At 40.6% G+C, this 13,405-nt stretch overlaps 1 protein-coding gene across 9 annotated transcripts in view; it reads left to right on the top strand.

Annotated features, from left to right (window-relative positions):
• AGO2 (argonaute RISC catalytic component 2) overlaps positions 1-13,405 on the top strand; it is a 61,740-nt gene that overhangs the window by 18,593 nt on the left and 29,742 nt on the right. For 2 of the 9 annotated variants that reach the window (XM_068933425.1, XM_068933427.1), the window contains 3 exons: positions 1,592-1,787; positions 6,288-6,408; positions 12,641-12,822. In XM_068933425.1, the coding sequence (XP_068789526.1) occupies positions 1,592-1,787; positions 6,288-6,408; positions 12,641-12,822 (499 nt within the window). Of the gene's footprint in view, positions 1-1,591; positions 1,788-1,977; positions 2,303-4,669; positions 4,687-4,722; positions 4,742-6,287; positions 6,409-12,637; positions 12,823-13,405 lie in introns of those variants that run through there. The other 7 variants (XM_068933424.1, XM_068933426.1, XM_068933429.1 and 4 more) reach the window with 5 other exon arrangements.

The following is a 13,405-nucleotide window of genomic DNA, read 5'->3' as shown; positions in this document are numbered from 1 at the left end:
ACCTTCCAGTAAACGGGAAGGTGGTCAGTCATAAGCAACTGGGAGGGACACGCACCTTTTGATTGATCACTGGGTGGCTGAGAACTGCCATTGTAAGGCAGTAGTAAAATGGGCAAATGCAGTTTGGGGTTCATTAACAGGCCATTTCCGATGGAGAGGTGAAAGCTTTAGAGCACTTGTGCCAGAGCCTAATGAGACCTTAGGCAGAGTAAAGCTTAAGTCACTCTTGGTGCAGAAGGGTGACCTGAAAATGCAGTAGTTCGAAAAGCTGCTGGAAGGATGAGAAGAAGGATGAAGCCTCTTTTATGAGAGGAGACTAACAGAAGATGTATAGCCTAGCAACCAGAGTTCAATGGGAATTTGATTTAAATCTAAGAATACAATAAAGAATACTTAATCCAGAGGCCAGTGAGTATAACCTGATCATGAAAAAAATTAGGTTGAAAAACGGAAGGATGTTTCTGAATGTTAGAGCCTTTAAGATTTGGGACAACTGCCACATGAGGAAAGCAAGGGTGGAAGAGTGGCAATTGTTTTGTTAACGAACAGATGTATATTGTTTCTGGTGCTAGCAGAGGTCTGAAGCTGATAAACCAAGGAAACCACACCTGTGTTCTTACATAAGTAGTATGTAAGAGAAGCCTCCTGGGCCGTTTCACACACGTGCATGTTTCCCTGCCAGTGTTTTTTGTCCAGTACCACATGAAATATCCATCCGGAAAGCCTGGGTACTGATGTTTCAGGAGTTTCAATACTCAGGTTGCTACCTTACCCACTTTTCAGTGGATTTTTAATGATTTTTCCTAGATTAAAACAACCATAAGCCACTATTGCACTCCTACTTCACATTGTGTGATCTGTATCAGCCAGCTACCGTTTGAGCTCAATAGTACAGTACAGCAGGAGTAAACCATTAATTCTATTTGCTTTCTATTTAAAGGATATAGTAGCAGGCAGGAATGATTCGTGTGTTATATTCCCATCTTAAACAGGCTACGTATAGAGCAGAATACATATAGCTAGAATGTGCACGTGGCATTTGCTTTGCATTTACATACCTACAACTCATTCAAATGTGATCCCAGAGGTGTTTTAAGTGGTAAAAACTCCACTTTATAGATGCTTGCTCAACTTAACATGGTTAGGTGATTGGCTTTGGCATCTGCTTTGAAACGGAGATTCTTCCTCATAGCGCGTAAGGTAAGGCTCCAGTTCTCACTTTTCCAGCAATGCCTGTTTAGCCTCTCAAATTCCCCATCCAGCTTATTTGTGGTACAGGAAAATGCAACTGATTTTAAGGTTTTCCTTAGCAATAAGGGCTAGGAGGTATAGCAACTAGTCAGCCAGCATGGGAAGAGGAGGGGTCAAACTTGCAGACTCCTGATAACGTTCTGTTGTTGTTTTTTTCAGTTTTAAGGTTGTTAAAAAGATGTACAAGTTTAAATGTGCTCTACTTCACTGGTGAAGTTTGGCTGTCAATTTAATGCACTGTTATATAGTGTGTGTGTGTGTGTGTGTGTGTATGTATATTATAGTGTATATGTACAATATAGTAAAACCGTATTGCTAACCTGTGCTTTTCTTTTTTCAGTGCTTGCCCCTCCTCCACCGTTGCCACCACCAATACAGGGATATGCCTTCAAACCCCCTCCTCGACCAGATTTTGGTACTTCTGGGAGAACAATCAAACTGCAGGCCAACTTCTTTGAAATGGACATTCCTAAAATAGATATCTACCATTATGAGTTGGATATAAAGCCAGAAAAATGCCCTAGAAGAGTTAACAGGTAATACTATGCGTTGCCTTTCCTCCGTTTATTTCTGTTCTTGTTTTCATTTGAAAATGCTGGAGCCACATGCCAGTTTTCCTTGACAGCTCTGGAGGATGCATCTATCTTTATTTATTGTTTGTACTGATAGCTTCCAGCTTGGCATATCCATCAGCTGGCATAATTTCTCAGACTTTTGTTTCTCCAGGTCTTTCTGTACCAACCCAGATTCTTCAAGACTTTTGTGCTGAGGATCCTTTATTTTGCACGAAGTCCGTAGTGTCTTAAAAAGCTGCTGATCAAAGCTACTGGGGACATCGGGATAAACTGTATTAACTCTAGTAGAGTTAGCTCAGTATATGCCAGCTTGATGAATATGGTTCTTAATAGTGCTTGGTTAAATACTGGAGTGGAATCAGCTGACAAGCCCTTCAGCTCTGTTGCCAGCTTGTTTTCCTGTCTTGCCCTATTGACAAGGGGAGAGGTAAACCCATGTGTTTGTGCTGCTGCGAGAAGGTCTTGAACTGAATTAGGTAAGAAATAATCCTTCGTCATCGGATTCTATGTAAGGGAAAGCTATGCTCCTGAAACAGATAGCAAGGTGAAAACATGGATCAGCTGGCTAAGGAAACAAGCGATTAGGTCCTATATTTTTCATATGCGCCCTCTTAGTAGTCACAGCGTGGCAACCTCATTGACTTGAAAAAGCGTGGTGCTGCCAAAAGTGAAACTGAGAACAAGACTTGGCACTAACTCGAAACCACAAGTGTCTTCATCAGACCTACCTACGTCTTGACTGTAGAGGATTGGAATGGACTGTTTATATGTTCAAGAGCTAAGACTTTCCTTTTTGAAAAAAGGTCGCATTGGGTAGACTATGTAGTCATACACAAACAGTGGAATCCAGAAAAAAAACCCTGAAAGCCAAAGTTTTCCTAACGTGAACTAATAAACGGGAGTACATTATCCATTGTTATACTGAAGAGTCTACGGATGATACTGTAAAGCTGCTGAATAGGTCTTACACTTTGCTGCTCTGTTTTTCTCTATAACACCTAATTTTTTAGCTAGTTTAAAATTGGATTTATTTTCAAAAGCAAACACCATTGTAAGTACGTTAAGCCCAATTCTCTTCCTGCCCAAGTGCAATGTGTATCGGAGCGCTGAAACTCATTTTTAGCAGTCCCTTTTTTCATAGTGGGAGCCGTGAGAGCTTTGCTTTCGTTAGCTCGAATCCCTCCCTCCTTCTCCAACCTTGACAACTCGCATGCCCCTGACTGATGCGAATTGCCGTACCTCTGTAGCTCCTCTAGAAGCTGCAGTGCTGTGCAGCTTTTATGTGGTGTTTATTTGTTGTATGCGGTCACCTCTTTGTGGCCTACTGTATGTGTGCTTGCTTGTCTCCTATTCCTGCATTTACCGGGAGGACTATGTTGCCCCTGTTCAGTACAGATATGGTTGAAGACAAAGATAGAGAGCATAATTATTAAATAATAAAATAGTTTTTCTGACTGAAAAGGCAGATTGTATTCAGTAACAAGCTGTTTTTCCCTGACAGCTTTTGACCTGACCTGCTTTGTCTGATTAGTCACTCCTCTTGTGGCAATAGGAGCAGGTATAAATCTACATAGATTCAGTGCCTTTTGCAGTAAACGAGGATGTCGTGAATGCATTCCAGAATACTACAGTGTCTGTTTCTCAGTGCAGTGTGGGGAGAATACAAAGTGGATTCACCGAGTGAAGTTTGTTTTCTTTCTTCGTTGAGTGCTTATTCCTGCTTGCATTATCCTGTGGATGTGCATGCATTCCAGTCACTCACGCCTGGGTTTTTGCTAGCCATGACCTTCGAGTCCTACGTAAATGCATATGTATATATTTATGTGTAAATATATGTGTATATATACACACACACACATACACACACATAGATATATAGGATTATGCAGGATGCACTTGTAATCTCAGACCAAATGATGATTTTGGTAGCTGGCCTACCTCTTCCTAGTCTTTGGCTTATATAATTCATACATGTATTTATAATAAATAGTTTTTATCATTACTTTGTATGTTGGAGCATCTACAAGCAATAGAGAGAGATCTTCATTCTTTTACACCTCTCCTTTGTCTGCCCCAGTTTTGTTCCTCAATTTTATTCTAAGACTTATTATGCCATTATGACTATGGCTGTGTGGATACAGTGCAGAGATGTGTCTGTTATCCATGCACGTTCCACAGTGATGAGACATGAGTTAGAGCACGACTGGAGGACGCATTGGCACACTGTCTCAGCTATGTGCCAAATGAATACAATCCTGCTGATTTTTTTTCATGTGTCACAGAAAGTCCCGATCTGTCTTGGTAGTTTGATACTCAGGGTGGGTAAGGCCCAAACCTCTTCCGACCTAGCCGCCCGGGTCTTGGCAGCTATCAGTTTTATTTAACTGAGGCCTTCTTTAAGAAATTGTTCTTTAAATGGTATTTGCAAGTAGTAATAAAAGACTTAATTCGTAGTGTAGTATGTTATCAGAGCCTGGAAAAACTAACTCTGTTAGTACTGGTGTCTGCTAGTGAAACTAACTCTGTTAGTACTGGTGTCTGTTAGTGCCTCGGAGCACTAGTATGGCTCTGTAGTCTACCAGAAAGGGAGGTACAAGGGCATAAGCATTTGAAGGAAGAAAGGTCCTTTGCTATATGGACAGTTCATGGAGAGACTATGTCTGTGCGCTCCCCTACCTTCCTTTCCTTCTCTTTCAGAATCGTGTGTCTTGATACGTTTGGATCCAAAGTAAAGCAAGAACCAGTATGATGTTTGGTTTGGCACCATGGATGTCCTCCGTTTAAATCATGAGGATAGCTAGGACTCCCAAGGGATCAAAATGTACTCTGCTGGCAGTCAGTAGTCTTGGATTCTTGGGGTGTATGTAAAAGTCTCAGTAGAAAAGTAGTCCCAAAGGGCTGAAGTTAGAGTATTGGTAAACTTCAAAGGGAGAAAATAATTCACTTTCCATTAAGCTCCACCCACAGCTGAGAAGCACCATTGCTAAGTACAATCTGAAACTTGCAAACCTTAATTCAAAAGAAGTGCTCGTTTTTGTACCCGGTGGTTTGCGATCGGAATGATTTAGCTACTAAGATAATGGATTTTCCATTGCTCAGTCTTTAACCTAAGGTCAAAAATATCTCCCTCCTCCCACCCTCCAAATTATGTACTCGTTCAGTCAAATGGTCGTGCAGACCTGGGGCAGAAATTATTGGACCAAGTTTTATTCAGGCTTCACCAGAGGTCAAACGAGTTTCTTTTAGTGGTCTCGTCTTGTTTTAAAAAGCCTTGGGGCGTAGCAAAGAAGTTATCCGTTAAAACAATCTTCATTCTTTACAATGTGTGAATTCAGAGTTTCATCTCAGATTTTTGCAGCTGCACACATCACTATAATATCTGACTGTATGCTTGGTTAGTTACTTTTTCAAGTCAAGGTCTATAGAGTAGTGTCAACTACAAGCTAGTTAACAACAGTCCTGAAGAAACAGCTTGCTGTGGCTTTCCTTTCCTTGTCTGTTTAAATTTTTAATGCCCTTTTGCCGCAAGCCATGTCTTTAGGATCTTCTAGGCAGCGAGTTGCAGCCCGCCGATGTATTTCAAATCGGTGGTCTGCAACTCGCTGCCTAGAAGATGTATTTCAAATTTTACAGCCGTATGCTACAGATAGCCTGAAGGATGTCTGTTTGGGATATTTAAACCAAAGACCTTTGGCATCAAAGGCTGTTATTATTCCAGTAGGCCACTAACCTGCTAGTCAACCACTTTGCAGGGCCAGCTTGTAAATAAACATTGCAGTTTGATGAGAACTTTGTGAATGGTTACATCATGCTAAAGCACAGAACCTGATTCCAGCCACGCCTAAACAAATATGTGTTTTTGGTATGCGTGGTACCTGGTGAATGCTGGTGTTTCAGCTATGGGAAGAAATTAGAGTTAAAAGCGTTCTTTCTGAATGCGATGCAGAAAAGCTTGCGTATCACTGTCATCAGGGGAACGTTGTGCTAGTGAAACACGGTGAAGGAAACTTTGATAGTGTTTCTTTAAAAGGTTCTCAGTCCTCTGATCTTTTGGTCCATGATCCTCTAGTGACATGCAAAAAGGACTGTAGGGTAGGGAAGGAGAAGCCCCAGGAGAATACTATGAAGCTCTAGTTCTAGGGATGAGATAGCAGGGGTTGTTCACATTCCAGTTCAAGCGTATCATGGAAAAGGTGAATAAAAGTTTCAGTCTGAAATAGCTGAAAGCAGCTGCTTTGAGAAACCAGTTCAGTCTGTGAAAAGGCTGGGTTAAATCAAATCAGTCATACAAATCTTGCCTCTAATGCCCAACAGTGGACAATTCTTTCATTTACCAACTAATGTTTTGGGGGGGGTGGGGGGGGGTTTATGCCCATACTCATAAACGTCCGCGCTGGTATTCATTTGCTACTTAACATCAAAACCAAAAAATTTGAACTAACATTATTTTTGTATTTCCAGAGAAATAGTGGAGCATATGGTTCAGCACTTTAAAACACAGATTTTTGGGGATCGCAAACCAGTGTTTGATGGAAGAAAAAATCTTTATACAGCCATGCCGCTTCCCATTGGGAGAGATAAAGTAAGTTTTTAAAAAAAAAAAAAAGTTTCTACTTGGAGATGATAATGTAATATTTGCAGAGCCTTTCCAGCAACTGATAGCAACTAATTGTATGGTTTTGGCCTAAATGTGTTCTGCTGATCTAAGGTATCACCTTAATCAGGAGGCGGTTTGACGAGAGAGGCTGAACGGAAGTATGAGCTTGTTGCCATCAAAAAGGTTGCTTCCCTTTCCATATCCCCTCTTTCCTCCATCTCTTTCTCTGCGCTCACATAGTTTTCTGCTGGTTTGGTGAGCTGGATCAGTTGCCCGAGAAGGGATGGAGACAAGCTCCATACTGGTGCTAGAGGGAAGGTGAAAACACAGTAGGAGTTGGGAGAGGAAGCACCCTTCTTAGCAGCAGCAGGCTGTTTTATCAGCTCATTAATCTTGTCAAAGTCTACTGTAAGCTGATACTCACTATCCAGTAGTTGGAAGAGACTCCTCCAGTGCTCACTTGGCAAAATGGAACGTGTACCTCTTCCCTAATCATTTGTCATGAGAGAGCCAAGTTAGCTCAAACTGTTTTGGTTACTACGACTGCTAGCTTAGCACTGGAGCAGCTGAGGAGCACTCACGTGTTCTGCTTTGCTCTGTTCTGGGGGCACTGACACCTTCAGTCCCTGTAGTTGTAGTTTTAAAACACATCTGTACCCATAGGTGAATTATTAAGCGGAAAGTACTGTGTTAAAACATGCTAACACACAAACTCTATAAAATAATTGATTCTGCACTTCTGTGGTCTAATACCAGATTGAGTTTTCTGTGGTCTTTTTGTATAGATGAGAAACACTTCACGATATAGGTCATTCTCATTATTCATGGAATCATAGTAATTCCTGGAGGCCACTGTAGCCTTCTGCTGTGGGTGCAAGGAAAGGCATGTGCAATTACAGTGAAAGAGGGTCCTGTCCTATAGAAATTGGTTACAACCAGAGTAGGCAACAGAAATGAGACATAAGGGGAAAGAGAAATACGGAGAAATGTGCAAACTTGCTTATATGATCAAGTTGGAAATAGAGCCCAGGTCTTCCAAAATTCAGTGACAGTGTGTTATAAGCTAGATGTTAGTGTTCTTCTCCGTTCCGTATGCTTGACGTTGTTAATAATTCTACCTTCCTCTAGTTCTTACTCTGATGTACGTAACGTATAACCCTTGCTTTTCCCGTGAATGTTCTCTGGTTTTGAGTGAGTGTGGAGCAGTAAAGGCCAGTCTCTGCTCCAGTCTGAAGTATTTTTCAACTAATCAACTAATATCTAGGAAAACTCTAAAGGAAGCATTTAAGATTACTGGAGATGAAAAGTGTTTTTGCTTTCACTCTTTTAGTTTACTAATATATAGTATCCCGATTCCTACAGATTTGACGAGTGAGGTTCTGAGGTACTCACCATAGCTGGAATGATATCTGTTGAGTATCTACTGGGGGCCCAACCAAGTCGTCTTGACACACGTGGAATTAGTTTTTAACTATAACATTGTCCAAGTTGTGTATGAGCGACTATAAGTCACTAAAAGAAAAATGAAAACCTATGGAGAATAAAGAGACTTGGATCAAGTTAATTCCGGATCTGTTGACACTTCATGAAATGCACGTTGACCCTTCTTTGATCGGGGGTTGGAGCAGGTGACCTCCAACCTATATGATTCTGTATGGTTGTTATCTGAGTAACCACTTACTGAATAGGCCTCTACCCTTGATATTTTGAATTGTGAAGTCCATAAATATACATGGTAAAAATGAAGTGTAGTGACAGTATGTCGTGAGGAAAAAAGTGGTTATCTTGCTGCTAAATTTGCCGTTCACGTGGCTTTCTTCTTGGCCAACTGTACAGGAGCCGAGTTTAATCTGTCACTTACTGTAAAGCCTGAAAGGAGCTACTAAAACAAGACATAGCGGGTAGCTTTCTCAAAATTTCCTGCCTGCCTTTCCCAGGGTTAACGTTGAGAAGTTGACTCCAAACTAGTGAGTATTACTTTTAGTCAAAGTACGGAAAATACCTTAAAATGAGAAGTAAACTTAAGGTGATTATATTGGAAATACGTTTGAAGCCTCAATTCCTCTGTGCGCGTGAAGATAAATGTTGTAACCTACTCTTTGAAAAGGTTAACTTTTGTTAATTGCTTTCGAGTGGGACAGAACTGTGTAGCATGAGGAATGGTAATTTGCAAAGGGCCCTTGGTATGAATCTCACTGGGGAGACTGTTTTTGGTGGAGATGAGCGCAAGATGGCTTCAGTTGTCATCTACGTAACTGGCTCACATTTAGGCTCAGTTGAATAAACTCTCATCCCCCCCCACTCCTTTTCACATCAGCTAGAGGACTTTCCTCCAGGGCAGAAAATATATATTTTATATATATATATAGTTATCTGTATAGCAAAAGTAGCAAGTGTGCTGTACAGCTCATTGCATCTATGATCCTATTGGAAAGATTGAACATATAAACGATTAATATGTGATCCTTAATCTAAACAGGAACAGACCTTGATTTACCTGCAGCGCGTCGATAGTGGAAGAACTGATCCTAAACAGAACGCTGATACCCAAATTGCTGGTGTCTTCCTCCTGTTACTCTTGCACTTCTGTACTCTATCCTCGTCTATGGTCAGGGGTGGTGGTTCAGGGTTGTTTGTTTTTTTTTTTTTCGTCCTTGCTGACAGTTGCAGAACTGTCTTTTATAACTTTTTCTCTTACATAAACACTTTTCATCTTCTTGGCCTTCATGATTATCTTACCTACTTATACCTTCCTTCCTTTGTTTCTTTAGACCCTTCAGGGCAAATACGAAATACATAAATATTACCAGAATATTTTCTTAGTTTTTTCCTTTTTTCTGAGTGTGTAAAAGTTATATATAGGACACTGTCTTTGCTTGTAGCTTCTAAGAGCAAGCTTAGCTCGCTTTACCTGTGGCTTTTAATGAACCTGCTATATTGCGTCTGTATTTGCCTGAACTGTGCTTTTAAAATTAAAAGCTAGAACTAAATTTTAACTTAATCTGGAATGTTTTCTTACCTAGCAAGATTCAAGAACAGCTAATACATCTTAAAGAGTCTTTAATTAAAAAAAAAATGCATGTAACTAATTCAAAGTGTTTTATGTGAATTTGATGCTGAAAGACTGCGCGGGAGGCTGATACAGACATATTATTTCTGTTCCCTTTGAGAAGGGAAGTCTTGTCCTGAGGGCAGTCTGTTAATCCAGTGTATGGCCCCAGCTGTGTTACTTATTCTCCTTGACTTTGTCCACGTGCAATACGGAAATAATACCGATGACTGTGTAAGTGGTAGAAGTAGACCTCTTTCATAAATCCTGAGCTTGAGGTTTCCAGGCCAGTGCGTGGGAGGTAAGCACCCCAATATTTGATTGGAAGGTATGCATCTATTTTCCTCTGAATCTATAGAAAAGAAAAATCTCTCAGGTTACTGGACAGAAGGTACTTCATACGCTGTAAACATGACTACGTAGTCATGTAGCGAGGCACGGATCTTTATAGAAAGGCAACTGAAGTACCGAATTCCCCAGAACTGCGTGGCCGGGCTTTGCGCGAGCTGGGAGCAGAATGCAGAAATTCCTTGTATCGAGCACTGTTCTTAACTCCTGATACACGCTGACTCCTGTGAGTAAGTCACCCCTAGTCTTTTTAGTCATTCAGTGACTTTTTGCGTGGGTATACAGTAACGTCCCTTTCATTTACTTCCAGACTTGCAAAATGGTATTAACTGAGTTGCAGCTTAGTCATTGCTGCAGCAGCAATTGGTTAGTGGCTGCGGTGGAACGCTTTTTCCTTTGGGACAGGTTGTTCCTGGTGCAACTGTAGGAAGTTGCTATATACATTGCTATTTATTCCTAATAGTAAAGTGAAATGGGAAAGACTCCCATTTAAAATTACTTTTCTTTTTTCTTTTCTTTTTTTTTTTTAATTTTGCTTATTCTCTGAAACTTAAATGTGCTTGTTTGCCCTTAAAAATGTAGAGTGGGATAAATCACGAATGATTGCCAGACTTAAATTCTGATTTGCAGCACTTCGAAGCATAAAAGTATATGTAGTCGTCTTATGAATGTGGATTATGGAGTCACTTTTGGTCCTAATGTGTTACTGTTTTTTTTTTTTTTTTTAATGGACTCAGTATAACTTAAACTCTTAAAAAGCAAGTCATTCACGTGAGATATTAGGGGAAGAAAACCTCGGAAGTTGGTTTTAAACCTTACGTACATCAAGAGTGACTCCGATTCGGTTATTTTTAAATGGATTTAGACTCAGCAATATCAGTTTCGTCCGAATTTGCCAGTGTAAATTCACTGTTACAGCTATGCTAAACGTAGTAGGTATTTGGCTCCCGAAACGTAGTAGGTACTTGGCTCCCGACTTACTCTGATAGTTTACTGATAGATTTGTCTAAGATAGCTGAGTACCTATATGTGTTATGGTAGAGTGTATTTTTGTCGCCGAAAAGGGTAAAGTAGTTTCCTAATTCTGGCATATCTACTTTTAAAATTAAGAATCAGGGGAGCGGATCGGACGCAAGTTTGCACTCCGCCAACTGGAATACAAACTCTTCAATCCTGTGTCTTTTATTTCCACCAGGGATACACAGTTACTGCAACACAAGTAGTCCAGTTCTTTATCTGTTTCCATTCCATCGTGGGTAAGGAGCTTCGTAAATTGAAACCTGGAGGGAGGGGAAAAAAAAAAAAGACAAAAAAGTCCTTGTTTAAATTAATGGTACCAAAGTCAGTAATAATCAGCCAAGTTATGTATTCAGCGGTGTCAGGAGCAATAAAAATGGTGCAAGTTGATTTGCAGCAGGAGAGGAGTTTAAAAAAAAAAAAAAAAAACATAATTCAGGTGTGAAAAGAATTTTCCATCCTCTAAGTTGCATGTAGGGTGCAGACCTTTTCACGGCATAGCAGCAAAAGACTTCATAAAAAGCTTCCAACCTGTGTCATCTGAAAACCTGTACCTTTGTTTGCATTGCTCTTTGGTAGGATTAACGTTCTGGGCCAGATTCAAGCCAGCGACCCAGCAATTACAGGCTCCCTTTTCCATCGTTTCCCTTCCTCTGCACGACTCTTCCGGCAAATAATGTTTGTGCAAGAGGAGCGATGAGGCTGTAATATTAATTTTAACTGTCTAGTCTAAGTTGTCAACTAAGTTTTTGGCTTATAGGACAGCTTATTATTTGTGTTTTATTTTAACTTTTTTTTTTTCCTGTGAGTGAACCAGTTAACTGTCACAAAAGACCAGATGATTGCATATATTAGCTCCCTGTTACCCATATATTGTTTTCACTACCGCACTAATTACAGTTTGTCTGTGAAGTGGATGCCTTTTGTATTTAAATTGTAAGCTCCTTAGGACAGGAAAATCAAGTGTTTTTGTTTATATCCAACACAAAGGCTATTCTGATCTGGTTGTTTCTTGTAGTCCTTCCCAGAAGTTCTCATCATTTCAAACAAGCCTTAATTTTAGTTAAAGAACGTCTGTTTTCGGACGTTCTTTGTGTTAATAAAAAGGGAGAAAATCAGCATTATAAAAATGCACCACAGCTGCAGTAATTTAAAATAATACAGTTTGTCAATGTTTTGGGCAAAAAAAATTAAAACAGAGCATAACAAGCTTGTTTCTTGCATGTTACTATTGCTGGTACTTGAGCCATCGTTTATTCTTTGGCATTCAGAAGTAATAGTTATTTCTTTTTTTTTTTTTTTTTTGACCTCTTTCTGGATTGTTACTGCTCGTTTGAACTATATTCACAGTATGTGAAAGGTACTCTGTCTAGTGCTCTAGAGAGAGAAGGTCTGAAGTTCATGAATTTTGGCAGGTAATGACAGCCCACGTTTTATTTTGCACATGCAGAAGTTGACGTTGTGCGCGTTGACACATCGGTATGCGTTAGATATCTGAATTCGGGTTTTCCGATTTTTCACTGAGACCTTCGTGGTGATACGCAAGCGCTTCCAAAAGGTACCTTGCCTTAATGAGGGAAGTAGATGCAAGTTGGGAAGTATGCTGGTTTTCTGAATTACGCCTTTGGAAAACCCGAGCTGTAAAAAGAGCCTTATGTATGTTGTTTCTTCAGCATTGCTTTGTGTCCTGTCCCATGCTTTAGAGTTGATATTCAGAGGAATTTATGATCCCTTCTAAGCCCCTTTCATTTTTCCCTTTAAATGGAAAGAATCATCTTGGTTTGTTGTTTGGCATTGTTGCAGGTGGAGTTGGAGGTCACGCTGCCAGGAGAAGGGAAGGACAGAATATTTAAGGTGGCTATAAAGTGGATGTCCTGTGTGAGTTTGCAGGCTTTACATGATGCTCTTTCTGGTCGGCTGCCAAGTGTCCCATTTGAGACCATCCAGGCACTGGATGTAGTCATGAGGCACTTGCCTTCCATGAGGTGAGGGGAAGACCTTGACGTTGTTTAGAAAAATTGCCTTACTGCTCATACCGCTTCAGCGGCTATTTTACGTAGCATGCACTTTGATAGATCAAGCGCAATAATAGTAGATCTTGTGTGCTCAGGCGAGAAGCAGTACTGCTGCTTTTCTGCTCTTCGGGTGAAACTAGTAGCCTCCAGCGTGGACACGAGTCCCTTTCCTTGCTGATCTTCAGCATCGTCCCATATTTGTATGGTCAGATCGAGGGAGAGCTCTTCCATCTCACCCATACCTCATTCCCCTGTAGTCTTAAAAGAGGAATGCCCCTCAAGTTGAAAGTAGTTGGAGGCTGGGAGACGTGTAAGGCTGGTTTCAAACATTATTACCCTGTTCTTACGTTTTCCTGGGCAGATGTTTATAGCCAATTTGGTATAGAGGATACTGAGCTAGACAGGCATTAGGCATTGATCTCACCTGGTATAGCTATTTTTATAGAAAACTCTTGAAAATGTTCTTTTCCAAGCAAGTGGGATCCACAGCATTTGCAGTCAAACCCAGGAGACACCAGGCTCCATAAATTCTGCTGCCATGAAACAACTCACT

Source organism: Struthio camelus, chromosome 2 (genome assembly GCF_040807025.1).
Source record: "Struthio camelus isolate bStrCam1 chromosome 2, bStrCam1.hap1, whole genome shotgun sequence".
NCBI lineage: Eukaryota > Metazoa > Chordata > Aves > Struthioniformes > Struthionidae > Struthio > Struthio camelus.
This window is presented reverse-complemented; position numbering and strand designations above follow the sequence as displayed.